Source organism: Nelumbo lutea, chromosome 5 (assembly GCF_056320005.1).
Source record: "Nelumbo lutea isolate HS-2025 chromosome 5, American lotus-T2T, whole genome shotgun sequence".
Taxonomy (NCBI): Eukaryota; Viridiplantae; Streptophyta; class Magnoliopsida; order Proteales; family Nelumbonaceae; genus Nelumbo; species Nelumbo lutea.
Genome location: NC_142688.1, coordinates 81,826,687 through 81,854,594, shown reverse-complemented (window position 1 = coordinate 81,854,594; position 27,908 = coordinate 81,826,687). Strand labels below are relative to the sequence as shown.

The following is a 27,908-nucleotide window of genomic DNA, read 5'->3' as shown; positions in this document are numbered from 1 at the left end:
GTCTTAATTTTGTTATGCCAACATTTTGAAGCTTGACTGCAACCAAATGCTTACCAAGTCATAACTTACTACATCGATTGAACTAATTTAAAAGTAATAAAAATCAAATAAATTTGTGCTTCCATTACAAGCAAAGGGGGCTAATCTCTTATTATTTTTTTCTTTTTTTGGTAATAAAAGAGGACTAAACTCGGGTGACTACATTGATAAAAAAACAGACAAAAATTGCAACCATGAACCCCTTTCATGTCAAATAGAAGAATAACTCAAGTAGTTAAATATGCTGGATGGAACACCAATTACTTTCTTCCCCTGCTAAGCCTCTGTAGGTGGTAATTGATGCTTCCCCAAGGCTTTCTGCCCTTGCCAGTCTGTAGTCACAAAAGAAATTCGTTAGCGTAATTAATTTGTTCCACATCAGCATCGGCTTGCTGCAGTTACAAGAGAACAATCACTTGGCACCAGTTATATATTAAATTTAGTAGGTACCTGAGTATCCATGCAGGCCATCAAGAGATCCTTGTGCCTAACACACTTATCATCATCATTCTTGTTAAGAGCCAAGCAATTGAGAAATGTTATCATCTCCTTCATGCATGGTCTCCCAAATTTACTACCAAATTTCTTGGGGTTTATGTACAATCCTCCAGCTTTCCGGCCCATGCTTCTCAAGCTCACAGCCTAAAATACCTACTACACAAATGTTGTTATTTATTATCCTTTCTAAGGATCCAAAGTCATGAGAGATTTCAATGCAATCAACTTTCAAATGTTGAAGGGAATACAAAGTTCTCAAAATCTTACACTTATGATACAATTAAAGATTTGAATCATACAGCCAAATCATTTTTTTTTCTATAAAAATCTCATGATTATTGTTTGAATCCTACAATTTCACCTGTGAATCTTATGATTTATACAATTCATGTAATTCGAATCAATTTAATTTTAAGACCTAGTTCTCTACCATAATTTTCATGGCACTAGGTGATAGGGAGGCACCTTGTTGCCTAGGTGATGGATTTTTTTAAATAAAAATCATATATCCTAGGCTAGTTCCCTAAGTTCCAATAGCAACTAGCAACCATATTTCCTTAATAGTTACCCGTAATTTTCATAAGTATCAACTTCATGTTAAAAGTATAGAAAATCAACATATTCATGAGAAGAAAAAGAAAAAAAAAAAGAAAATTCAGAAAATATAGGGGCTGAACCCCAATTTTTTTTATACAAAAAGAAGAATAAATGAGTTGATTAGACAAAATTTTAAGTTCTTCCTTACTGCATTTAGCACGTGTACCAAGCCTGAACTTTTTATTTGTTCAGTTTTTCAAGTCTTTTAAGGTTCAAAACTGCATTTAGCAAGTGTGTGCTGATTAAACCCTAACAAATAAGAAAATAATAAAAAGAAACTACTATATGAGCACACAAAATAAATATTTTAGTTTAATAGTGTCTATTTTATAATTACAATCTCAAAAAATTAAGAATATGAAAGTATTTCATAACACTATGCATAAATCTACTTGGCGATTAGGTGGCCCTCCAAGGGCGCCTTGTCACCTAGGCATTGCCTTGAAAATTATGTTCTCTGCATTGCCATTTATTAGTTTAATATTTCTTTTTTCTTCGAAGGGCTGACTTTCGTTTCAAAAACTCTTACTAGAATGACTTGTTTAAGATATTTATAACCTACTGAGAAATTTTGTTTTCAAATTATATGTGGGTGCTCATAATTTAATGATGGATATGGCACTAAACAGAACTGGAATGGTGAAATAGGATCCCATATCTGACACTGCTGACCCATATAGTTGGGACACGGCTATGATCATATATAGGTTAAAGAGCCATTTATATGGATTAGTTGACTTTCAAGCAATGTTTGCAACCTGTCATTGACCTACTTGGTCAGGCCTTTGACCCAACACCCACAAGAAAGCGTGTATGTTTCACCCAAAACTAGGGGTGAGCAAATGGGTAGGTTCCACCCGGAACCAAATAAAACCGACCTCAAACTGGCTTTAATTCAGCCCTACCCAATCTGCTGGGTAGGGCCTGGTTCTAAATTCTTGGAACCAACCCCACCCAAGCTGATTCCAGGGTCTAGGGATTTACCCTACTCAAATAGACCTGGAGAACTGGCCTTGCTTGGCCTTGGTGGAACCAGCCTTGGTTGACCTTGATGGAATTGACCTTGGAGACAAACTTGCCTTGAAATAAATCTCGAAAATCCTTTGAGGATGTGAAGGTTTGAACTAAACACTCATAGTTACAAAGACCATGGTTTCACTTGACCATTGAGTCACTTAAGTGATTTGATTGTTTTTCTTCAATTTAATATTTAAATGTGTATAATAAATTGTAAGAGAAAATAGTTACAAAATTTAAATTAGGGTAAAATACAGAAACCTCCTCTTAAGTTTCTGACAAACATAAAAACCTCCCCTATAGTTTCATTTTAACAAATATCTCCCCTGACCTTTTGAGAAACTCAACAAAAACTCCCTTCCGTCACTGTCCCAGATGGAAAACGTTAGATTGATGCACCAGTTTTTTTCCAAATACCCATTCTACCCTTCTAAAAATTATTTTACATACAAAATTACTGAAATAACCCCATTTTAACTCAATAAGAACCTCCTTTAACGATCATCTCAGTAATTTTACATACAAAATTACTGAAATATGTATTTTTGTTGAGTTAAAATGAGATTATTTCAGTAATTTTGAATGTAAAATCGTTTATAAAAGGGTAGAATGGATATTTGGAAAAAACTGGTGCATCAGTCTAACGTTTTCCATGGTGATGGAAGGGAGGCTTTTGTCGAGTTTCTGAAAAGTTCAGGTATTTGTTAAAATAAAACTATAGGGAAGGTATGATTGTCAGAAACTTCAGGGGAGGTTTTGTTATTTTACCCTTTAAATTATAATGATTAGTTTTGTAATATATTTAAGGAACAGGTTCCATATTTTTCTGGGGGGAGGGGGCAAAGAAAGAACAAGTTCTATAGGTAGACCTTGGAAAGTTGGAATCAATCCTGGAACCGCCAAGACCAGAACCGACCCTGAAACCAATCTTTTTTTGTCAGTAACAAAGAAAAAGATTAAACAAGAGGTTGTTTAAACTGAACTCCCTTTACAACAAAGGTAAAATCTTTATTTCAGTTATGTCTTTTTTTGTACAAGTGGCTCAATAGCAGATAGATCTACTCTCAATCATCACCTCCTGTTCTAACTTTTCTTAATCAGTAACAAAGAAACCTGTTCTAATTAATTCAGATTCAGTTTTTACATTTGTTCCACCATTCTAACTGTCATCGTCACCTCAACCTTGTCCCAACTATTTCAGGTTCAGTTTTTCACTTTGGTTCCACCATTAGACCGTATTCTACAAATGCATCAAACCCTGTAAATTACAGGCAAGGTTAGTTTTCTTCCACTTCAGAAAAAGAATGAGAAGTTCTGTAATACTCTAATGAAGTTTTGCACTTTTTTTTTTTTTGAAATCTAATGTGATTCCTTAATTGCTGAATGGCACATCCATGGATCCAAAATCCGATAAATTTGATCAGAGTCAAATTCGAATTCACCTCTTGTACATCCAGGCTTTGGATCGAATTCAGATTTTTTTATCAGCAAAGATAATTTTATTAAATTAATTATATTGGAGATTACAACATGATGACCAACATGTCAACCCAGAAAACCAAGGGTAGATTACAATGAAGCCCAAAAAAGTTGTTGACTTGCCGCCCCTTGCTTAGCAATGGGTATCAACTAGCCCATTTGCAGTTCTTCTCACCCACTTGAACTTGCCCAAGAGATAATTACTTTAGAATCCCCTTCCACCTCTAGCTGTCTAAGGTCCAGTTGCTTAGCTAACCACAGACCTTGTAGCAAAGCCATCAAGCCTTTACCGAATTTGCAATGCCAAGTGGCCCTGAGTACACCTCCTATGCCTGCCAAACCCAGATTACCCAAAGAACCCATCAAAATTCAACTTTACTCTGTTGCCTTTTGGGGGTTTCCATTCTATTCTGATTCTCTCCTTTGTCCTTATCTCTTGAGGATCATGCTAATTCAGTCCAAGTTCTTATAATATCATTGACTGTGAAGTTCTGGAAGCTCAATGTCTTTACTCAAAGTGCAATACTCAAAGTGCAACCTTCACTTTTATGTAATCTATTACCTCCTCCAAAGATCTACTCTTTCTGGTGAAAATTGTCTTTACTCTAAAGAGCTCCACACAAGCTGCACATCTTACATTTTTTTTTTTGCTCAATAACACTTTCATTAAATCATCAGTAGAAAATTTACAAGTGGAAGACAAACACACTTATCTTCCAAGAGTCACAAAGAACTTCAAGAAAGGAAAGAAGAAAATACAAAGATACAAGGACACTAACATTACAACTTAGCCCAAAACAAGGAATCCCTTTCTGCCCCTTGTTTTGCTGAACTGTCAGCTAGGGAATTAGCTGATCTTTTAATCCAACATGTCTTAACTTCCATCTCCCACACCAGCCATTTGAATTACCTCTTCTCATTGTTATACTTCCAAAGATCATTTTGGTCTTTGGTCAGCCACCCTATCACCACCTCTGAATCCCCTTCAATTATAAGTTTCTTGATGTTCAATTCCTTAGCTTTCCAGGCTCCTTCCATAACTGCACATATCTCAGCTCTAAGGGAGTCACCCACTCCAATTGGGCCTGAGAACATAGCAGAGATGACCCCATTTTCATCTCTAAAAACACCCCCGATCCCCGATTGTCCCGGGTTTCCTCTACGGCATCGATCAAAGTTTAATTTCAAGAATCCACTAGGTGGTGGGGTCCAAGCCACACTCAAGCTGCACATCTTACATCATAACAGACACAACAGAACATGATCGGCATGACAAAAAGATAGCAAAGGGGAGTTCTGATTAACAACACTAGAGAATGAGACTTGAGACCCAAGATCTGATTCTGCCCACGGCAAAATTGATGAGCTCCTCTACAGACTTCTCCTTTGACCCGAAGATTATATCATTTTTTTCAGAACAAATTGTCCAACAGATGGCTGCAGTCACCAGAGCCCAGTCAAATCTGCCAAGCTTGTAGCAAGTCTGCAACAGAACTGGGCATAGACCAGCCAGCATAGCTTCTTCGAAAAAATGATTCCAGAGCTGACCTGCAACCTGGCAATGCATAAACAAATGGCTACTTGTCTCCTGATACCAATAACACAACATAGCCTTGATCAATCAGAACTCATATGGATAAGATGTCCCTAGTAAGACATTCCCTAGAGCAGCTGACCACACCAAAAATGTCATAATGGAGGGGACTAGGGTTTTCCAAATCAACATACTAGCAATGAGATGGTATTCTGAGTTCTCAGCAATACAAAAAGATTCATTAGATTACCAGAATGCGTACAACAAGGAGTTGTGGGTAGACTTAAAGTCCACCTAAACCCCACTAATTACAATACAGGCCCAAGCTTAGCCCAACAAGAAATTCATTAGTTACAAACAAGCCCCAAAAGGACCTGAGAGATATCCCACCAGCCACAACGTAGCCCAGAACATAGATTGCCTTTCGACTCCTTGCTTAGCTAGACCATCAGCTATACAATTAACTAACCTCCTAATCCATCTTATGTGAATTTCCATGTCTTTAGAAGCCTTTTTAAAGCACCTGAACTCATTCCTTAATCTCCAGATTGCTCCTTCCTCTTTTCTCAGCCAGTTTACAACACCTTTTGAGTCCCCTTCAATAAGGTTGACGACTCCTTGCTTAGCTAGATCATCAGCTATGCAATTAACTAACCTCCTAATCCATCTTATGTGAATTACCATGTCTTTAGAAGCCTTCTTAAAGCGCCTGAACTCATTCCTTAATCTCCAGATTGCTCCTTCCTCTTTTCTCAGCCAGTTTACAATGCCTTTTGAGTCCCCTTCAATAATCATCCTGTTAATCCCCAACTCTTTAGCTTTCTCAACACCAAACACTGCTGCCTTCAATTCTGAATTTACCACATCACCATACTGGGTAGGGCTTGAGAACATGCAATGATGTTTCCATTCTCCTCCCTTATAACCCCACCAATGCCCAATGGGCCAGGTTTCCCAAACAGCTCCCATCAAAGTTTAGTTTCTTCCACCCGACATCTGGAGGGGACCACAATTCAGTTACAATAGATCTTCTAGAAGCCAAATGTGTGATTGTTCCCCATGATCTGAAGAAATCTTCTGTCTTAAAATCTGCAAATATTTTCAGAGTTTTCACCCAATGGGCCACCCTTATAGTTATCACTTCAATCACAGCATCTCTGCTTCTTTCCTTATCATCAAATATCCTCTCGGATTATGTTATGATATTATCTCTTGTATTCCACATAGTACTGGTAGCAATTGGGGAATATGTTGATTCGAGTAAAACTTTATGTTGCAACCCATGGAAGTGGAGATGGAAATATGTTGTTGAAGCTATCTCTTGTACTCCACAGTGTTTGTAGTGCTCATTGGGGAATATGTCAACTCCAGTAAAATTTTGGGTTCATGATTTTGCCCCAATTAATAATCAGTTCAGGTCTGCTATACCTTGTCCCGAGCCAAAACTGACTCATTGACAGCCCTACTTGGAAGACCTTCCCTTTTGGAGTCAATCAGTTCATTTGCCACCAAAACACTATCAACCATTGCTTGCTTGGAATGAATGCATTCTGGTGCCCCAAAATAACCACTCCCATCACTTTTTTCATCCTTTGAGATAACACCTTGACCACTATTTTGTAAGAGCTGTATAGTCAGTGTTTTAAAGGTGAAAGGCACAAAAAAGGCGCAAGGCGAGGCGTGCGCCTTTTTGAGGCAAGGTGCACAATTTAAAAAAAAAAAAAAGCTAAAAAATTAAAAAAAATGTCAAAGAAATTCAAAAAAATGCAAAAAAATTATAAAACACAATATTAATAAATATATGAACTTAAATTTTAAAATAAATGTTTTAAAAAGCCTACTGCCTAAAATTAAAATACATAAACATAATATGTAAAGCATATTCAAATGAGAATTTAAAAATGAAATCAAACATATAAAACATTTTCAAGCATATAAAACCCACAATGTCTTTTTTTCTCAATTACATCAAGTAGATAATGTGACGTATTACATTCCTAATTCTACGAGCCACCTTTGCACCATGCCCCTCGAGGCAACTCACTCACTGAAGCTTCGAGAACCCCCTATTTGGCAATGTCGTCCATTCATTCATCCAAATAAAATATCTTCTTAAAAGCAATTAAAACTATAAAATCATTATTTTTTTGTGTGAAAACTAAGAATTTAAGACCCTAACATGGACTTGTTTGGGCTGGCCTTGAGGGGTGTGGCCCCAGCCCAGCCGCTAGACTCAAAAAAAGGAAAAGCATCAAATTTTCAAAAGGAAAAGCGTCAAATTTTCAAAAGGTGGGCTAAGGCGCAAGGCACACCAGGCGTGCGCCTAGGACCTGGGCGAGGCACCTACCCTAAAATGTGCCTCACCTGTGCACCTAGGTGTGCCTCAGAACGCCTTTTAAATCACTGTGTAGTAAGCTGATATGCCTATAATCCTTCACCTATATCACTCTTTCAGTTTTAGGGATAAGGGAAATGAAGGATACATTAAAACTCCATTTAAAAGAAGCATCTCCATAGAAGTCTTCCATTCCCTTCATAACATCTCTTTAATCATACCCAATACTGCTTATAAAACAAACTTGTGAAAGCATCTGACCCAAGGGCCTTATCCCCATCCAAGGACTTCACCACCTACCAAACATCATACTAAACAGCTTCTATGACTCTCGCTTTTGGTCCTCACTCAATCTTTTAAAGGAAACCTCACTAGGAAGAGACATGCACTTCCAAGATTCAAAGAAAAGATTTTCAAAGTAGTCGCTTGCTATGGATTGAAGATCTCCTTCTGACTCACCTACCCAACAGCCATAATCTAGCTTTCATTTAGGGGTACGAAATGGGCAGATTTTTTGGAGGGTTGAATACCAACCCACCCATATCAATTCCCACTATGACCCATTATAAAAGCTTGTTAATAGGTCACAACCCACCCTGACCCTAAGCAAGTATAAATTCTTGTTTCCAATTTTCTTCTGGATCAGGTCAACCTATAAACCCAAAAATCAAATCTAAGAGAACTATTCATCCTTTTTCATGACTGCCACATGGCAGATATGGGTGACATAAACCCAATTGCTGAAAATGCATGAAATTTGTAGAAAAAGCAGAAAAATTACAGAAATTTTGTAGAATATTGCAGAAATGCAGAAACTTTGCAAAAATGGAGAAAATTGCTGAAAATGCAAAAAAAAAAAAAAAAAAAAACAGAAATTTGTAGAAAATGCATAACTTTTAGATACAATATGACCTTCATCTTTTCCTTAACATTAGAGTTTCAAGGTTGTAGTTCACCATGTTGCCTAACTGTCAATACAACTTTCAATCAAGCATTATTAGTAGATATTATATCCTAGTGTTGTATTCTATGATATTACACCTATTTATCAAGAAAAAAAAAAGATGTTTCTGTTACACATAGGTGATAGTAGAATAGCAAAGGAACATCAGGATTAAGTGGAAACCTATAAGGAAACGACAAGAAAGCATCAACAAGTTGAGTCTTTTGACTATTGATGCATCAACAATTTAAAATGCATGTATAAGTTCAACTCAAATTGCATTTACACCAAAATAGGTTATCAGAAAATTAAACAAAGTAATCAGTAATTCCAGTGCAAGAGGGCCCTAGTGCATCACAATTGGTACATCTCTTTGCCATCATATTTATAGAGAAGAGCTTAAAGAAAAAATATAAGGAATCACCAGTAGAAACAATCTACAGTATAATGTCGGAGGTTATTAATTTTAATAAAGAACAAATTAAGGAATCTGAACCAGATAGAAGTAAGAACCCTGGATTACCTCTTCTGTCGATCCAAAGGGAGAATGAACAAAATGTCTGAGGCGACGAAGAGGCGGAGCAATGTTTGAGGTGACGGACGTTTGAGACGAAACCTTCAAACAAAGCAACACCAAACGTCTAACCTCACTGAGAACAGCGGAGGTGAAAGGTTGGAGAAAAACCTTCGAACCCTATGTCTAACCTCACTATGATGGAGAGTCTGAGAATGGCGGAGAAACCTCTGAAGTTCGAAGTTACGACTTTCAACCCTAAAACATACCTTCACGGCTTCACCGATGAACCCTCGACCCAATGTTCAAATTATCGAAAACGCTAATGTATCGGAAAAGCAATTTTATCAGAAATTAACGCAATTTTAAGAGATTATCATAAATTATGGATACAGATACAGCCCAAGCTCATGTGGGCTCATGTTGTGTCGTGGGCTAAGCTACGATAGCAAGCCCAAGGATGGCTTAATCTGAGCTCAATATCCAAGGATATTGACCTAAGGGAATACTAAAGATTAAGCAATCGGGAAGACTATAGCGAGCTACTAAGTACATTAGCCTATCCGAGGTCAGAGTTGAAGGACCGAAGTCGTCTGGATCCCGACCCCTGTAAGAAGATGGGGCCTCCGTCCTAGAGGATGGTCCCTCTTCCCGAACCTCGGTCTCCCCGAGCCGAGATGGCTCAACTTCGGGCACCGAAGTTCCCTCCAAAGACCGAAGAGGGGTCACCCAACGACGAATTGACCTCCCTGGCAGGGGCCGGAGATTGCACCTCGACGCCCTCGATCTCACTAGAGTTACCTAAGAGCCTATCTATGCTAGAGCTAGACATGATTAAAAACAAAGGAAGAACAAACTTAGGAAAACACGAACTCACCAAGAGAAAAGTGACCTCGAAAAATGAAGGTAGCAAGCTGACGCGACCTCAGAACAAAGACTTGCGAATTTGTGGCAAGGAAAATGAGTCTTGGGCCCCTCTATTAATAGCCGCTATGCCCGAAAACTAACGGTCAAGATCGAAGAAATCCAATGGCTCCTAGGAAAACCGGCTGCGCAACCCCTGAGGGTGAAATCGGTTTAGCGCGTTTTTGACATCTACGAAGTTTAAAGATCACGTGACGTCCACACGTAGACTAGACGTGACTTGGGTTTTTCCTGGTTGATCCGGGTGGCCGAACAAGTCCGACCAGTGATTCATCTAACTAATTGCCTGAACTTCAGGCCAATTTCACTTGGCTCATCATGAACTCCCCGCACCGGGCCGGGACCCCTGTCTCGAGGAGTGGGGGTAATTGATGTAGGGTGATTTGGCCCGACCTAGTAATAGAGAGACACGTGGACACGACCCAACTAGTAGGATGACAGCTCAGTCCAACACACCAAGTCTGCAAGGAATCGAGCTCAGATAACCAAACCACCTCGGAACAAATCCACCTTGAGACGAGTTCACCTCAGTTCAAGGTCGCATCAAGACCGCCTCGGTCCCAAGGCACTTCGGCGTTCATACCAGGTCGGACCTAAAGAGCACTAGCTCGGGTAATACTAACCGACCACTGCATGGCAACCCCAAAGATCTCGCCACCAGATTCTGCGCCTCACGGGATCACGCCTCGTAACAGCTAGCATTATCTCCCCCGTTCGATTTGGGTGGAACTGGTGAACCTTATCAGTTGGCAGCACTATCCCCAATTAACGCGGAAACGGACCTCATCGTGACGAGGATCCCGAAACTACTCTGCAAAACCCGCGAAGACTCCACTATATAAAGGCTCCACCCCCCAAAGATCTCACCACCAGATTCTGCGCCTCACGGGATCACGCCTCGTAACAGCTAGCATTATCTCCCCCATTCGATTTGGGTGGAACTGGTGAACCTTATCAGTTGGCAACACTATCCCCAATTAACGCGGAAACGAACCTCATCGTGACAAGGATCCCGAAACTACTCTGCAAAACCCGCGAAGACTCCACTATATAAAGGCTCCACCCCCCGGGGGTGAAAGGTATGTGTGATTTCCCACTCTCAAGCTCTCTACTTTCAAGCAATCTTAGCTCGCTACTAGCCTACTAACTTAAGCATCGAAGCGACCTCACCGGGTTAGCACCCCCAGGTTCTCTGATATCCTTGCAGGTTTTGTCTGTCGTCCATCTGGGAGCCAAATCACCTCCAGCTGGGAGCAGCCAGATCACGCGAAATCAGAGGAATTAAGGATTAATTCTCAAGAGACATCTACTAGTAGGAAACCTATGAGAGGATAAAAAAGAATTAGGAGATCTCCCAATTACTATGCTTCTCTCTAGGGGTTCCAAAAGAGATGTTACTTGTAGAAGATCCCTTTGAATAAAAAAGAGGGGGGTGGAGATCCCTACCTCACTTTACTTCAAAGGGAGATTTTGAAAGGTCCATGAGAATCAATCTTTAATTTTTGCAATTCAATCATGAATATTGTCTTTTCTATGAAATTATGAGGTTTTCTCCAAGAATTAGTTGGAATGACATTCTACACAAGTCAAGGGAGAGGGGCATCTAATACCTTCCCTCTCCCTCACATTAGATGCCTAGAATAGCTATTTTGGGTATGGGAGTCTATTTTTTTTAGCATTTTGGACAAGGGATGCCCATCACTCCCGTGTCCTTCCTATAGATGGGTGGCGGCTCCAATAAAATTTAGCCATGATGAGAAACCCAAATTAATTGGGTGCTCACAATATCCAAAGATAATGAAATCGTATGAAGTAGGAAGAAAATGTAATTAAGGCCAAATCCAATAAAACTGTCCAAGAATGAATTTTTAATAACACCACATGAATTGTCACCATGATCAACCAAAAAATTAATGATTTTCTTGGGTGTAAGTCCGACAACCATAAGGCATTGGATTTGCTATGACTAATTGATGATGCACGATTTGGTAACTCCCCTACTGGCTTATGACTCAGAAGCTTATTTGGATGGTTCCCTTGTCTGGGTCGAGCTGTGTTGGGTCAAGCTAGAGATGTCTGAGCTATATAACGGAGAGTTGTGTAATTTTATGAGAAACTTGCAGAGAAACAATATTAGTTGAGCTATATAACAGAGAGTTGTATAATTTTCTAAGAGACCTGTAGGGAAACCGTGTTTGTCGAGTTGTGTTGGGTCAAGATGGAAATGACTGAGCTATATAACAGAGAGCTGTGAAATTTTCTGAGAGACCTGCAGGGAAACAATATTAGCCAAGCTATGTTGGGCCGAGTTGGATATGGGATGGCCGAGTTGTTTTGTTCTACAAGAGAGACAGAGTTAGAGTGCCCATGTGTCTTTACCTAGGGAGGGCACTCCGATGCTTAAATCAGAGTGTTTTGAAAGTATTTTAGAAAGTGAGAGAGATTTAGAGCTTGTAATCACGCATACCTTCTCTTAGGAAAATGGTGCCTTTATATAGGCGTGAGGGATTAGAGACCTCCTGTAATGGGTCCCATCTCACGGAGCTACTTCCGCATAGTTAGCTGAGTTATTATGTCGGTTATGTGACCTACAACGGGCGTTACGGCTCGCCCGAATAACTTTGGCGCGGGTAGGTCGGCCTAATGGTCGAGCGTTATTACTCTGGAGAACTTGGTCTTGATAACAGATCTGTGTAATAGGTCTGCGAGCACGCCTTGTAGGTTGTCACTTATACCCTACTTAGCTTGGTCGATCTCCAAAGGAGGTCGCTCCTTAAGCGGAGGTCCTTTAGGTCGGCCATAGGTCAGGTGCTACTAGCTGGCCTACTGGGATGATTTGCTTACTCAATGTCGAGGTGTTACTTGGATGCCATGTGTCTCTAGAGGTCGGTCTCTAGGTCTCTAGTAGGTCTCCAAAGGTAGATCACCAGGTCGGCAAAAGTAGGTCTCCAGTAGGTTGCCAAGTCTCTAGTAGGTCTTTAGAGGTAGGTCTCCAGGTCTCTAGTAGGTCTCTAAAGGTAGGTCTCTAGGTCTCTAGTAGGTCTCTGGAGGTAGGTTTCCAGTTCTCTAGTAGGTCTTTGGAGGTAGGTCTCCATCATTTTGACTAAGGCAAGTCATTGCCTATGTGGTGTTGGGGTATCATCCAACTATTTTGAGATGTCACGTGTCATGATGTCAGTGGAGGGCCAAATCTGCCCTCATCACTAACCAACATCAATGGTGATTAGCTTGTAAAAAGAAAACACAACCTCCTTTACAAATGTGATAATCTAAACTTTGTTAAGGATGTAACAAAGCACACCAGGCATTACAACCAAGCAATAAAGCCTATCACATCTATAGTTCTTGCATGATTGAGAACAATGTGAATGTAAATAAGGAAAATGATCATTGTACTCTGACACCCTCAAACATACAAAAACACTAACACAACTTAATAGAAAAAAGAGAGAGAAAGTGGAAAGTGAGGGTTGTGCGACTAACATGAAGGGGTGGGTTGGGAGATAGGGTGAGGAGTCTCCTGAGAGCAAAGAAAAAGAGTCGTTGGAAGATGAAAATATGAGAAAACATTGAAAAGGAAACCAAGATGACAACCTCTCAGAGAGAACCACAGAGGATGAAGACTTGTGAAAACCTCAAGAGGGAAACAGAGAAGACAACCTATTGGAGAGAATCACCTTCAATTAGAAAAGAAATAATTATTAGCTATATTTTCACTTAGAAGTTGTGTCAATGCATGTTCTATAGTTGGATAGGATAGTTGGGCCTTTCCCATCCCTTAAAGCTTAAGGATTATAATTTATAAACTATAGTTAAATATAGGGTTTTTTAATGAAAATTATAATTGACTACGATGTATTTCATCATAAAATTTATTAAAATATATTAATTTAATCTATATATACTTTATTGAGGCATTGATTGACAAAATTAGATATGTTTTGAAACAAATTGCAAAAGCAGATAGTGGGACAAAAGGTGAAGTTTGTTTTACCAAATCCCCTCCTTAAAACCCCCAAAGGCTCATCTGTCAATATCGCAATTTGCAATCTTTGCTTCTCTTGTCTATCAACTCCCTTTGTAGATTGCATATTACATCTCTCAAATAGGTATCTCCCCCCCCCCCCCCAGAAATGAGCTCGCTTTTGTACAGAGCTCCTCTCCCAAACCAAATTTGCAATTTCAAAGGTGTTATTTTTCATCTACATCTTCATCATCAATTTTTTTTCTTTTATTTAATGAATTTCTTAGTTTCCTGATTTTGCAAATTAAGAGGTGTTCGTTCTTTTTCTTCTTCAACTTTTTTTTGCTTTTCTTTAATGAATTTCTTGGTTTCCTACACTACCACTTCGCTTTAATTTTTTTTGTTTATTTTGTTAATTTACTTTAAATTTTTCATAATTTTTTTTAAAAACGTGGCTCGACTCCATCAACGACTTTGGCCTGACCCATTGCTTAGCCCACGGCACAGCATGAGCCCACATGAGCTTGGGTTGTATCCGTATCCATAATTTCCGATAATCTCTTAAAATTGCGTTAATTTCTGATAAAATTGCTTTTCCGATACATTACCGTTTTCGATAATTTGAAAATTGGGTCGAGGGTTCATCGGTGAAGCCGTGAAGGTATGTTTTAGGGTTGAAAGTAGTAACTTCGAACTTCGGAGGTTTCTCCGACATTCTCAGACTCTCCGTCACAGTGAGGTTAGACATAGGGTTCGAAGGTTTTTCTCCAACCTTTCACCTCCGCCGTTCTCAATGAGGTTAGACGTTTGGTGTTGCTTTGTCTGAAGGTTTCATCTCAGACGTCCGTCGCCTCAGACGTTTTGTTCATTCTCCCTTTGGATCGACAGAAGAGGTAATCAAGGGTTCTTATTTCTGTCTGGTTCAGATTCCTTAATTTGTTCTTTATTAAAATTAATAACCTCAGACATTATACTGTAGATTTTTCTACTAGTGATTCCTTATATTTTTTCTTTAAGCTCTTCTCTGTAAATATGATGGTAAAGAAATGTACCAATTGTGATGCACTAGGGCTCTCTAGCACTAGAATTACTGATTACTTTGTTTAATTTTCTGATAACCTATTTTGGTGTAAATGCAAATTGAGTTGAACTTATACATGCATTTTAAATTGTTGATGCATCAATAGTCAAAAGAATCAAAACTTGTTGACGCTTCTTATCATTTCCTTATAGGTTTCCACTTAATCTTCCTGATGTTCCTTTGCTATTCAACTATCACCTACGTGTAACAAAAACATCTTTTTTTTTTCATGATAAGTAGGTGTAATATCATAGAATACAACACTAGGATATAATATCTACTAATAATGCTTGATTGAAAGTGGTATTGACAGTTAGGCAACAAGGTGAACTACAACCTTGAAACTCTATGATAAGGAAAAGATGAAGGTCATATTGTATCTAAAAGTTATGCACTTTCTACAATTTTTTTTTTTTTTTTTTTTTGCATTTTCAGCAATTTTCTCCATTTTTGCAAATTTTTTGCATTTCTGCAATATTCTACAAAATTTCTGTAATTTTTCTGCATTTTCTACAAATTTCATGCATTTACTGTAAAAGTTCTGTACTTTCCAAGCATGTGGGTTTATGTCACCCGTATCTGCCATGTCGTAGTCATGAAAAAGGATGAATAGTTCTCTTAGATTTGATTTTTGGGTTTACAAATTGACCTGATCCAGAAGAAAATTGGAAACAAGAATTTATACTTGCTGAGGGTCAGGGTGGGTTGTGACCTATTAACAAGCTTTTATAGTGGGTCATAGTGGGAATTGATATGGGTGGGTTGGTATTCAACCCTCCAAAAAATCTGCCCATTTCGTACCCCTAAATGAAAGCTAGATTATGGCTGTTGGGTAGGTGAGTCAGAAGGAGATCTTCAATCCATAGCAAGCGACTACTTTGAAAATCTTTTCTTTGAATCTTGGAAGTGCAAGTCTCTTCCCAGTGAGGTTTCCTTTAAAAGATTGAGTGAGGACCAAAAGCGAGAGTCATAGAAGCTGTTTAGTATGATGTTTGGTAGGTGGTGAAGTCCTTGGATGGGGATAAGGCCCTTGGGTCAGATGCTTTCACAAGTTTGTTTTAGAAGAAGTATTGGGTATGATTAAAGAGATGTTATGAAGGGAATGGAAGACTTCTATGGAGATGCTTCTTTTGAATGGAGTTTTAATGTATCCTTCATTTCCCTTATCCCTAAAACTGAAAGAGTGATAGAGGTGAAGGATTATAGGCATATCAGCTTACTACACAGTGATTTAAAAGGCGTTTCTGAGGCACACCTAGGTGCACAGGTGAGGCACATTTTAGGGTAGGTGCCTCGCCCAGGTCCTAGGCGCACGCCTGGTGTGCCTTGCGCCTTAGCCCACCTTTTGAAAATTTGACGCTTTTCCTTTTTTTGGGTCTAGCGGCTGGGCTAGGGCCACACCCCTCAAGGCCAGCCCAAACAAGTCCATGTTAGGGTCTTAAATTCTTAGTTTTCACACAAAAAAAATAATGATTTTATAGTTTTAATTGCTTTTAAGAAGATATTTTATTAGGATGAATGAATGGACGACATTGCCAAATAGGGGGTTTTCGAAGCTTCGGTGAGCGAGTGGCCTCGAAGGGCATGGTGCAAAGGCGGCTCGTAGAATTAGGAATGTAATACGTCACATTATCTACTTGATGTAATTGTGAAAAAAAAGAGATTGTGGGTTTTATATGCTTGAAAATGTTTTATATGTTTTATTTCATTTTTAAATTCTCATTTGAATATGCTTTACATATTATGTTTATGTATTTTAATTTTAGACAATAGGTTTTTTAAAACATTTATTTTAAAATTTAAGTTTATATATCTATTAATATTGTGTTTTATAATTTTATTTTCATTTTTTGAATTTCTATATAATTGTTTTTTAATTTTTTAGCTTTTTTTTTAAATTGTGCGCCTTGCCTCTAAAAGGCGCACGCCTCGCCTTGTGCCTCAAGCGCAAAATGGCCCTTGCGCCTTTTTTGTGCCTTTCGCTTTTAAAACACTGACTACACTGCTCTTACAAAATAGTGGTTAAGGTGTTATCTCAAAGGATGAAAAAAGTGATGGGAGTGGTTATTTTGGGGCACCAGAATGCATTCATTCCAAGCAAGCAATGGTTGATAGTGTTTTGGTGGCAAATAAACTGATCGACTCCAGAAGGGAAGGTCTTCCAAGTAGGGCAGTTAATGAGTCAGTTATGGCTCATGACAAGGTGTAGCAGACCTGAACTGATTATTAATTGGGGCAAGGTGGTGTAAATGAATCAATTTTGGTTGATTGGCATTTCTTAATTGAGGTCTAGAGGCAGTGTGGGTTTGGAGAAAGGTGGTGTAAATGGATTTGGGGCTGTTTGAGAACCTATCGTTATACGATGATAATTAATGGCAAGGTGGTGGGTTTTTTCTCTACTAGGCAAGGAACAAGACATGGTGACCCCCTATCCTCTATTCAAACTTATTGCTAATGTTTTAAGTAGGCTTATCCTAATAGCTGATTCAAGGTGCCTAGTAAGGGGTTGGTGAGTGGGAAGAGACAATGCACCAATTACCCATCTTCAGTTTATAGATGATACTATTTTGTTTTGTAAGGGAGGCGAATTAGTGGCATGGTTTAAAATATCCTTAATTTCCCTATTATTTCCACGACACATTTCCATTTTCATGGGTAGCAACACAAAATTTTACTGGAGTTGACATGTTCCCCAATGAACACAACAAACACTATGGAGTACAAGAGATAGCTTCAACAACACATTTCCATCTCCACTTCCATGGGTAGCAACATGAAGTTTTACTCGAATCAACATATTCCCCAATTGCTACCAGTACTATGCAGGATACAAGAGATAGTATCATAACATAATCTGAGAGATTATTTGATGATAAGGAAAGAGGCAGAGATGTTGTGATTGAAGTGATAACTATAAGGGTGGCCCATTGGGTGAAAACTCTAAAAACATTTGCAGATTTTAAGACAGAAGATTTCTTCAGATCATGGGGAACAATCACACATTTGGCTTCTAGAAGATCTATTGTAACTGAATTGTGGTCCCCTCCAGATGTCGGGTGGAAGAAACTAAACTTTGATGGGAGCTGTTTGGGAAATCTGGCCCATCGGGCATTGGTGGGGTAATAAGGGTGGAGAATGGAAACATCATTGCCATGTTCTCAGGCCCTACCCAATATGGTGATGTGGTGAATTCAGAATTGAAGGCAGCAGTGTTTGGTGTTGAGAAAGCTAAAGAGTTTGGGGATTAACAGGTTGATTACTGAAGGGGACTCAAAAGGCGTTGTAAACTGGCTGAAAAAAGAGGAAGGAGCAATCTGGAGATTAAGGAATTAGTTCAGGCACTTTAAGCAGGCTTCTAAAGACATGGAAATTCACATAAGATGGATTAGGAGGTCAGTTAATAGCATAGCTGATGGTCTAGCTAAGCAAGGAGTCAAAAGGCAATCTATGTTCTGGGCTACGTTGTGGCTGGTGGGATATCTCTCAAGTCCTTTTGGGGCTTGTTTGTAACTAATGAATTTCTTGTTGGGCTAAGCTTGGCCTGTATTGTAATTAGTGGGGTTTAGGTGGACTTTAAGTCTACCCACAACTCCTTGTTGTACACATTTTAGTAATCTAATGAATCTTTTTGTATTGCTGAGAACTCAGAATACCATCTCATTCCTAGTATGTTGATTTGGAAAACCCTGGTCCCCTCCAATATGACATTTTTGGTGTGGTCGGCTGATTTGGGGAATGTCTTACTAGGGACATCTTATCCATAGGAGTTCTGATTGATCAAGGCTATGTTGTGTTATTGGTCTCAGAAGACAAGTAGCCATCTGTTTCTGCATTGCCAGGCTGCAAGTCAGCTCTGGAATCATTTTTTCAAAGAAGCTATGCTGGCTGGTCTATGCCCAGTTCTGTTGCGGACTTGCTACAAGCTTGGCAGATTTGACTGGGCTCTGGTGACTGCAGCCATCTGTTGGACAATTTGGTCTGAAAGAAATGATAGAATCTTCAAGTCAAAGGAGAAGTTTGTAGAGGAGCTCATCAATTTTGCCGTGGGCAAAATAAGATCTTGGGTCTCAAGTCTCATTCTCTAGTGTTGTTAATCAAAACTCCCCTTTGTTATCTTTCTGTCATGCCGATCATGTTCTGTTGAGTCTGTTATGATGTAAGATGTGTAGCTTGTGTGGAGCTCTTTAGTGTCAGAAGCTCCAGCAGGTGATTTGTTGTATTATTGTTGTGTTATCATCAATAAAATTTACCTTGTCTCTCTTGAAAAAAAATTATTACAATTGTTTTTAATATAGTATATGGTGGATGGGTGGATTTGAACTAGAAACAATGGGTGAAGTGCCTTGGATGGGTGGATTTGAACTAGATAAAACCAAGCATGCCATGCACATCAATTATAAAAAAAAAAGCATGCCATGCACATATGGGAATAAAGGGTGTATGGAGATATTAAAGGGAATATTAGAAGGGTGGAGATGGAGCTATCTTGGTTGAATGATGAAGTGCCATTTGATATAGTAGATGTAATAATAGCAAGCTTAAGGAGGGAATTGGAAATATGGCTTGGTTACAGTAGTATTGGGCTGGTCCACTGGGTTGTTAGGTCTAGTAGGGGATAGTCCTTTAAGTAGGCTAGGCTTACATGGTCTCCTTGTCCAATTCAGTTTCTCTTGTAGTTGAGCTAATCCGACAACTACCATCAATGTTAGGCCTGTAGTCAGATTGGATGTACTTAAATCCGAGTTCATTTGATCCGATTAAAGTTTAGCAACATCCTCAAGAAGTGGTGGACATATTCAACCCAAACTTCTTGAGGCAACCAAAGAAAAGAGGGAGGATATTGTGGAGAACTACTAAAGCAGCAATCAGTTGGATAGTCTGGGAAGAAAGAAACAACAGAATTTTCACCAGAAAGAGTAGATCTTTGGAGGAGGTAATAGATTGCATAAAAGTGAAGGTTGCACTTTGAGTAAAGACATTGAGCTTCCAGAACTTCACAATCAATGATATTATAAGAACTTGGACTGAATTAGCATGATCCTCAAGAGATAAGGACAAAGGAGAGAATCAGAATAGAATGGAAACCCCCAGAAAGCAACAGAGTAAAGTTGAATTTTGATGGGTTCTTTGGGTAATCTGGGTTTGGCAGGCATAGGAGGTGTACTCAGGGCCACTTGGCATTGCAAATTCGGTAAAGGCTTGATGGCTTTGCTACAAGGTCTGTGGTTAGCTAAGCAACTGGACCTTAGACAGCTAGAGGTGGAAGGGGATTCTAAAGTAATTATCTCTTGGGCAAGTTCAAGTGAGTGAGAAGAACTGCAAATGGGCTAGTTGATACCCATTGCTAAGCAAGGGGCGGCAAGTCAACAACTCTTTTGGGCTTCATTGTAATCTACCCTTGGTTTTCTGGGTTGACATGTTGGTCATCATATTGTAATCTCCAATATAATTAATTTAATAAAATTATCTTTGATGATAAAAAAATCTGAATTCGATCCAAAGCCTGGATGTACAAGAGGTGAATTCGAATTTGACTCTGATCAAATTTATCGGATTTTGGATCCATGGATGTGCCATTCAGCAATTAAGGAATCACATTAGATTTCAAAAAAAAAGTGCAAAACTTCATTAGAGTTGCAATAAACTTAAAATATTCCACCCATCCGTGTCACCTCCAGCGCAACTGCCTTCGTCGTTTACACTGCCCACGCTAGTACCATCAACCGAACAGTCCTCTAAATCTTCATCAACTTCACTGCATTGCGCCCAACCTTCCTCCTTATCTTCCCCACCTATCTCGCGACTGGGGACGATGATAGACCATTAACATTGTCTATCTTAGTCATGTCCCCAGTCACGTGAGTTACTAAAGCCTCACGCGCCTTCTTAAAACACTGGATCGGGCCCGCTGACCCAAATGGGCCTTTAATCTCACCCAAAACATTTCGAATGGGCTTTGGCTTTGGCCCATTCTTAAGCCACTACAACCTCATGTGACTTTTAAAAAGGTCACACGCATCCGACCCCAGGCTCGGTTTGGTTTTATCTGGTCTAAATACAATTCTTCCTTGGACCGGCTCCTTTTCCTTGTTCAAACAGGCCAGGTTGGCACCGGTTACAACCTGTGCAAAAGACCTGCCACCCTCCAAACTATTCGCTGCACCCACACGCATAAAACACACCCCCTGAATGCTACCCTTTTGTTTCTCCAGCCTTGGTTTTTCCATTTTTGTGAAAGATCATTTCTTGTTTGAATCAACCAATCCCTTCTTGCCATGCAATACTTCTTCTTCAACCTTCTCATCTCCCTCCCTATGAGCCTCCTTCCAGAGCACCGATTCAAAGGATGAGGCCAACCACACTGAATAGCAAAGCCCTTCAACTAGCACCTCAATCTTTCGAGGAATCTCCTCAGGTTTTACACCATTCAATAAAATGGAGGCTGAAGAAAGGTCTCCACAAAAGGCACCTCCTAAAGATCCTCCACACATCAAAGCAATGGCTTCAGCAACTTCCTGCTTCCACAAGTTAAAAGGAAGGCCTAAGAGACGCACCAGCACTCCATCTTCAACAAAGAAATCTTTGGAGTTTGATCCCGGACACCATCTTGATACTGTGATGCTTCCAAGATCAGCTTGGATATTTAATGCCTCAACTTCCACTCTATTCTCAAGCAGATCCAGCACAGCCTTATCCTTCTCAAAGGGTGTTAAAATAAACGTACTCTTCAGCTTTAACCTTGCTATTCATAGATCTGCAACTTTCCTCCAGTCTAGTATATGAGCTGAATCTTTAACTATCAGCTTACTTTCCCAATCTCCTCTTTGTATGTTTACTCCCATTCTGTATTTGCCTGCCCCAGCTGTCACTAATAGAGTCTCTTCCTTATTATTTCTCACCAGACTAGTAGAAGTGCTTATCTTCCTTTTAATGTTTCATCTCTTTTTGCATCCAAGTGTTGCAGCAGTTCACATAAGACCCCATGAACTGCCTTCCAGCCCTGACTCTTCCTTCCTTCTGGTAGGCAGACCATCTGCTTTCTTCCCTTGCCAAAAAATTCTGTCAAAGAGATAAAATAATCTTTAAGGTTTCTCTTACACACTACAAATCTTCTTCCAGTTTCTGAGAGAAACTCTTTCCAACAATTTTCTTTGCCTTTGTTACTTTCACCTTCTACAAACTCCTTGAACCCTTCTATTACCCTCAACCCTTCTAACATCACCATCCCTCTCTTTGTTTCCCTGATCTTCAAGCTCAGCTGACCATTTAATCTCAGCTCCTCAAATAGCAGCTCCTTAGTTTCAATCTTCAAGGCTTTTCTCCAGCGGCCTACCTCCACAAACTCTCCCATCTCCAGCTCCTTAGTTTCCTCCTTGGCACTTTTTGGTTCCAGCTTTCTTCGCCTCCATACTCGTCTGCTGCTACTATTATTCGATGATTCCTGTGCTCTTACAGAACTACACAGACGCCATTGATTTTCTGGACAGAGAGGGACTTCGATCTTAGACTGGGATGGTGGTTCCCTACAACTGGAAGTCCGAGAGAAGAAAGCAAGGGAGGAAAAGGGCAGTATATGAATACAACAACATTTTCTGTTCCCTTCTCCACAAAATCAATAGAACCAATTGACTCTAGTGGCTCATGTCCATGCAAAACTGCTGATTAGAAATCTTCTAATATATTGCAGTTAAACTTGAAAGAAGAAGAAGAAGAACTGTTTACTGTATTAGAGAAGTAATACAGGTTAAGAGAAGAAAGAGAGAGATAGAGATAGAGAGAGAAAGAGAGAGAGAGAGGAAGAAGAAAAAGAAGAAGAAGAAGAGTGAAGAGAGGAGAAAAGAAAGAAGGAGTTCGGTAGTTAATTATTCTAGTGGACTTATGGTTGCAGGAAAGAAGACTGAGGATGTTAGAAGGTATCTAACCATGTATAATCTTCTTTAACTCTTCTCTGCCCCATCTAAGTCCACAATGTCCTTGTCTGGGATATATTTATTGCTATTTTGTAAGACAAACAAGTAGTTAATTAACAAAATGCTCTTGATAGAGCACAAGTCTAAGGTAGCCTTTGGAATTGAAATTGGAGGTGGAATTTGATTGGTCAATTCTGTAAGTCCCATGATAATGTCATTTAGATGTTTTTCAAAGCATGGTATAGAAGTTGGAGAAATGCAGAAAAGATCCTGCAAATTATGTTTCAGTGGAATTTGAATTCTTCCAAGAGGCTAGTTCATTTCTGTGGAATCAAAATTCTAATCCATTCTGCTCCGAAATCTAAAATCAGCCTAACTGGATCACTATTAGTACTAATGATAACTCCATAATTAGTAGAGATTTACAAAATCCAAATTTAGTGTAAAGTATAGGGTGATTAGCTCATGGAGATATGGACCTTTCTAGTTCTTTTAGACCCAATTTCTAGACATACATACATATGTAAAGATGCAACCAAAACAGAATGGTAACATGACCTCTGGTCATCTGGTGTTATTTAGCCTGAAGATTGAAAATAATTGTGGGGAGAGTGCAGAATAATAAGAGGAGTGGCAATAGAAACTCCCTTTTTCTGTTGTTTTTAAGTACAACTACTATTTCTTTAAAAGCATTTAATATCTCCTAACACAATTGTGCTGCTTGACTTATTATTATAACATATTCCAGTGGCAGAAGGAATCAGCTTATAAACTCTTTATCTTTTATATTCAGTGTGTGAGCTCTTGCATTTTGGGGTAAATGTAGTAAATCATCTAGATTTAATCTTGGTTCTAAACCTAGGTGGGTGTATGACATGCTAAATTCAGCAGTTTTATCTCATAGAGGGGTTAGATCTAGTAAAGTCCTTTGCTCTGACTTTGGTTTAGAACCAAGTTATTTACTTGCTTCCTATTACTAGGACAAAATTCTAGTGAATAGCTAACCCCAATTTTTCCACTTACTTTTATGTTATCAATAACTTTGAAAGAATTTCATTAATTAAAATACTTTAGGATACAACAAGAAATTGCAAAAAGAAATCAGCTTAGTAAGCTGACCCGGGACAGATTTACAAATGTGCCCAAAACATGTGTTCTTTGAACCCCTTGCTATGCTAAGCTATCTTCCAAACTGTTGACGGATCTCCTAACCCATTCCACCTGGATTGACATGTTCCTTGACATCCATTTAAATCTTCGGAAATCATTCTTCAACTGCCATGTCACCCCTTCCCCTTTCTGCAACCATTTTATCACAGCTTTTGAGTCTCCCTCGATGATCGTCTATTAATACCCAACTCTTTAGCCTTCTCAACCCCATATGCTGCAGCTAGAAACTCTACCCTTGCCACACCACCCTCCTCCACAGGACCGGAGTACACAGCAATAATGAATCCATTCTCATCTCTAATGGCCCCCCCAAGGCCTGAAGAGCTTGGGTTACCCACACAACTCCCATCGAAGTTCAGCTTCTTCAAGCTTTTTACCCAATGTGCCACCCTCAATGTTATTGTTTCAACTAAAGCTTCCTTGCATTTTTCTTTACTTTCAAATATTCTATCATTTCTTTCCTCCCAAACAGTCCAAAGTATTGCTGCTCTAGTACACCTCCAAAGAATCCTACCCCTCCTTGTCTTGCCACTGAAAACATTAGGGTTTAATAAACCTTCCACCCTGCCAGAAGAGGACCACCTGCACCGAAAGAGGAAAGTAAACCAATTCCAAATAAAACTGACAAAAGGGCAAGACATTAGAAGGTCGAAAGCAGTCTCACCACTCAACTTACACAGGACACACCAGTTAGGGGGCAAGCACCAATTTGGTCTCTATCTTTGAAGTACATCAAAGGTATTAATACAACCATGAAAAACTTCCCAACAAAAAGCACTGATTTTAGGGGGAGTAGAAGGGCACCAAATCTCTTTGACTGGGAAAGGAAGAGAAGATTGTGGGGCAACCAACGAATGTAGAAGGGATTTACAAGAAAACGACCCATCAGAAATAGGATCCGAAATCCTAGAATCTGACCCACCTTCCCCCAAAAAATACTGAATTCAGCAATCCTAACAGCTCGAACACAGCAAGAAGTTCAGTCTCTCTAAGGTTCTTGTTAAATCGAAAGTTCCAATTCAACCCTGGAAGGTGAGATGGTTGACTTAGGAAATCTGAAATAGGCTTACCCTTGAACCTGGACAGGTCACAAAGAGAAGGAAATTTCTCACCCAAAGGAGTATCTCCAATCCACACATCCTCCCAAAATTTGATTTTACTACAAGAAGACAAGTCATACCTAATAAAATTTAGGAATGTAGGGAGAACATCATGGATGGCCTTCTAAGGAGTAGCCAAGTTAGGCCTATGGAGACATCCAGCATCCCATCCATTGCTCGACATGCCATGAATGCTTGCAACCACTCTGTGCCATAATTTCCCATTTTCATTTGAAAACCTCCAAAGCCATTTGCTAAGCAAAGACTGATTCTTCAATCTAACATTACCTATTCCCAAACCCCCCTTCCCCTTTCAATTTCCTCACCTTTTCCCATCTAACCAAATGATCCTTCTTTTTTCCCCTTGGCACCCAGAGAAAATCCCTCATGATTTTTTCAATTCTCCTCACTATCCCTTGTGGCATCCTAAACACTGACATGTAGTACACTGGAAGATTTGCTAAGGTGGACTTAATTAGGGTTATTCTCCCCCCCCCCAAGTGAGATATAGTTTTTTTTCCACGCTGCCAAGCATTTCTCGATCCTTTCCACCACCGGAGCCCAAAAACTAGCAGATCTAGGGTTGTCTCCAAGGGGTAAACCCAAATATTTCATTGGCCACTCACCTTTCTCACAGCCTAGGGAATTTGCTAGAAATCTCACTCATCCTCTTCAATGTTGGTTCCAGCCAATAAGCTCTTTGACCAATTAATCCTCAAATTAGACATCCTCTCAAAGAGTTTCACAACCAGCCTCAGATTTTTCCACTTACTTGTAAAAGCAATTTTCTAACTTCTGCAACTATTATGTCCTTTTGTCTGCAGTTTGGATGTAGATGAGCTTGAAAGAAGGTTGGCAGCCCTCGAAAACCCATGAAGTGAAGATTGGTAATATGTTTGGAATCTTTGAGAGTTGATTAACTCAGGTTCTCTTTAATCAGTATATCTTGTCTAGCATGTATATTTTGTATAGTGGTCTTGTTGTATATTGAGACAAGGTTAGAATTTTGTGTCCTTAAGGCAATAATATGCACATGGCACCCCCTATGAATTAAACTTGGGGTCTCTCATTTGGAGTCTTACTTAATGACATAGATTGTAAAATGTCAAATCTTAATTATTCATTGAATAGCAAAAACATGGATAATTGTGGATGGACGAAGTATATTCTCACAGCCTAAGGTAAAAAGAAATCTTTGAAAATTTTAAGAACAAACATTTTATATCAGCAATTTAAGAATTAACATTTCAATTATCGTGAGTTTTTGATGTTGCTGGATTTCTGCCAAAAAAACAAAAAAAGATGTTGCTGGCCTAATATGATCCCAGAAGGTGCTAACTGAAGGTTTTTTGTATCAATTTAATGACGGGCCATAACACAGACAAAAAAGGGTAGCTCTTTTAACAATACATACGCTGTACACATGTTTTATTTCTTTTGTATATAGGATGCTTTTTTTTCTATTCCCTGCATTTGGTGTTTTTATCAAGAATAATGTGACCTCCAAATTAAAAGGAGAAGGAACTATGGGGATGGAATCAAGGTAAAGGTTTTTACAGTTGCTGCAAGTTTGTGTTTGATAACTGCTCAAATACAGGAGGAGGGTGAAAGAAAAGATTCTAAATTTAAAACCCTTTCTAAATTCAAGGCATCAATGGTAATGTGATGAAGTTTTTATGGGTTTTCAGCTTTCAGCATCTAGTTCAACTATAACCAAAACCCACTTTAGTGGTTATGCATGTTGAGATAAAACTTCAGAGACAGTACTTCATAAAAAGATGTTTTATAAAGCACATATGTAAAAAACTGTAAACGACTTTAAAAAACTAAAACGACTTCCTAATTAAAGAACTCGATTCAAATGTTAAGAATGGTGAAGGACACAAACTTGGCACATACCTGTAAACGGTAAGATGATTGAACGGTACAAGATCTCTGTATTTTATGGAGAAAAGATCAAACAAAACATGAAAATGGTGTTTGGATATACTGACATGGCTAGATGGGAGAATGAGAAGAAAAACGAAAGAGAGATAAAGAGTACCTGCGGACCGATCAACCACCGCGGCGTCGGAGAAGGTGATATTACAGTCGGGCGAAATGTTGAGGAAGATGGAATGACTGCGAACTGGGAACTGGGAAGAGAGGAAAACAGTAAATGAGGGAGGGTTTAATCGAGCCCGGCCCGGCCCTGTTTTTGCGCGGTTTTTCCGTAATACCCTTATACCCCTGCCTGCTTTCACGTGTGATGAATGCCACACGTATTTACCTGGGCGAGAATCAGGATTCTTTGGCGCTGTTTGGCATCACTCCAAATAATCACTTTGGATCCTTAGGATGATGATAACACGTTTGGACACAAGTATGAAGTGTTTCTCATTCCAAATGGGATGAAGAGGCAAAATTATGAGAGGTGAAAAAAATACACTGCAGAATCTCGATTCTCGCCAATGTAAGCTTAAAATAACGAACACGTGTTACTTTGAAAATATGGGCAAAAATGTAAATTTGTTGTTGATCATAAAGCCAATCAATAAACCCCACCCTACCCCCGCAGCCCTTCATTTTAAATCAACCCGTCAATTGAAATCGTATGTATAACTCGAGATCAATTTCAATCAGTGCAAGGCCCTGTTCAAACATTGTTCGAACCGCCTTTACAGCCTTGCATTGAGAATACCTCCGTATCTAAATACTTTATTTCATTGGGAGATATTCCCAATGCAAGGCCAGTATGTTCCAACGGTCCTTGCACTAACTGAAGCCGAGTTCACTCTGTATTTTCTCATTGTTTTCCCCTATA

General features: G+C 39.3%; 1 protein-coding gene across 7 annotated transcripts; it reads right to left on the bottom strand.

Moving 5' to 3' along the window:
- Window positions 1–50: 50 nt before the first annotated feature.
- Window positions 51–27,289, bottom strand: LOC148853092 (uncharacterized). Of its 7 annotated transcripts, none has more exons than XM_088942665.1 (5): window positions 27,150–27,289; window positions 27,005–27,040; window positions 3,021–3,068; window positions 490–690; window positions 51–371 (listed from the first exon to the last, which is right to left on the bottom strand). In XM_088942665.1, the coding sequence occupies exons 4-5, from the start codon at window positions 661–663 to the stop codon at window positions 300–302; spliced, it is 246 nt and encodes an 81-aa protein (XP_088798791.1). In that variant the 5' UTR covers window positions 664–690; window positions 3,021–3,068; window positions 27,005–27,040; window positions 27,150–27,289; the 3' UTR covers window positions 51–299. The 7 variants fall into 7 exon arrangements, with proteins under 7 accessions (XP_088798791.1, XP_088798793.1, XP_088798790.1 ...); XM_088942667.1 differs by having other exon boundaries at window positions 490–681; XM_088942664.1 differs by lacking the exon at window positions 3,021–3,068 and having other exon boundaries at window positions 490–693.
- Window positions 27,290–27,908: the final 619 nt, after the last annotated feature.

Excerpts from the sequence above, each read along its gene's own strand:
- LOC148853092 (XM_088942665.1), bottom strand. The coding sequence starts at position 663 with ATGGGCCGGAAAGCTGGAGGATTGTACATAAACCCCAAGAAATTTGGT. Across the intron at positions 372-489 it reads TGGCCTGCATGGATACTCAG|ACTGGCAAGGGCAGAAAGCC; the intron begins GTACCTACTAAA and ends TTGTGACTACAG.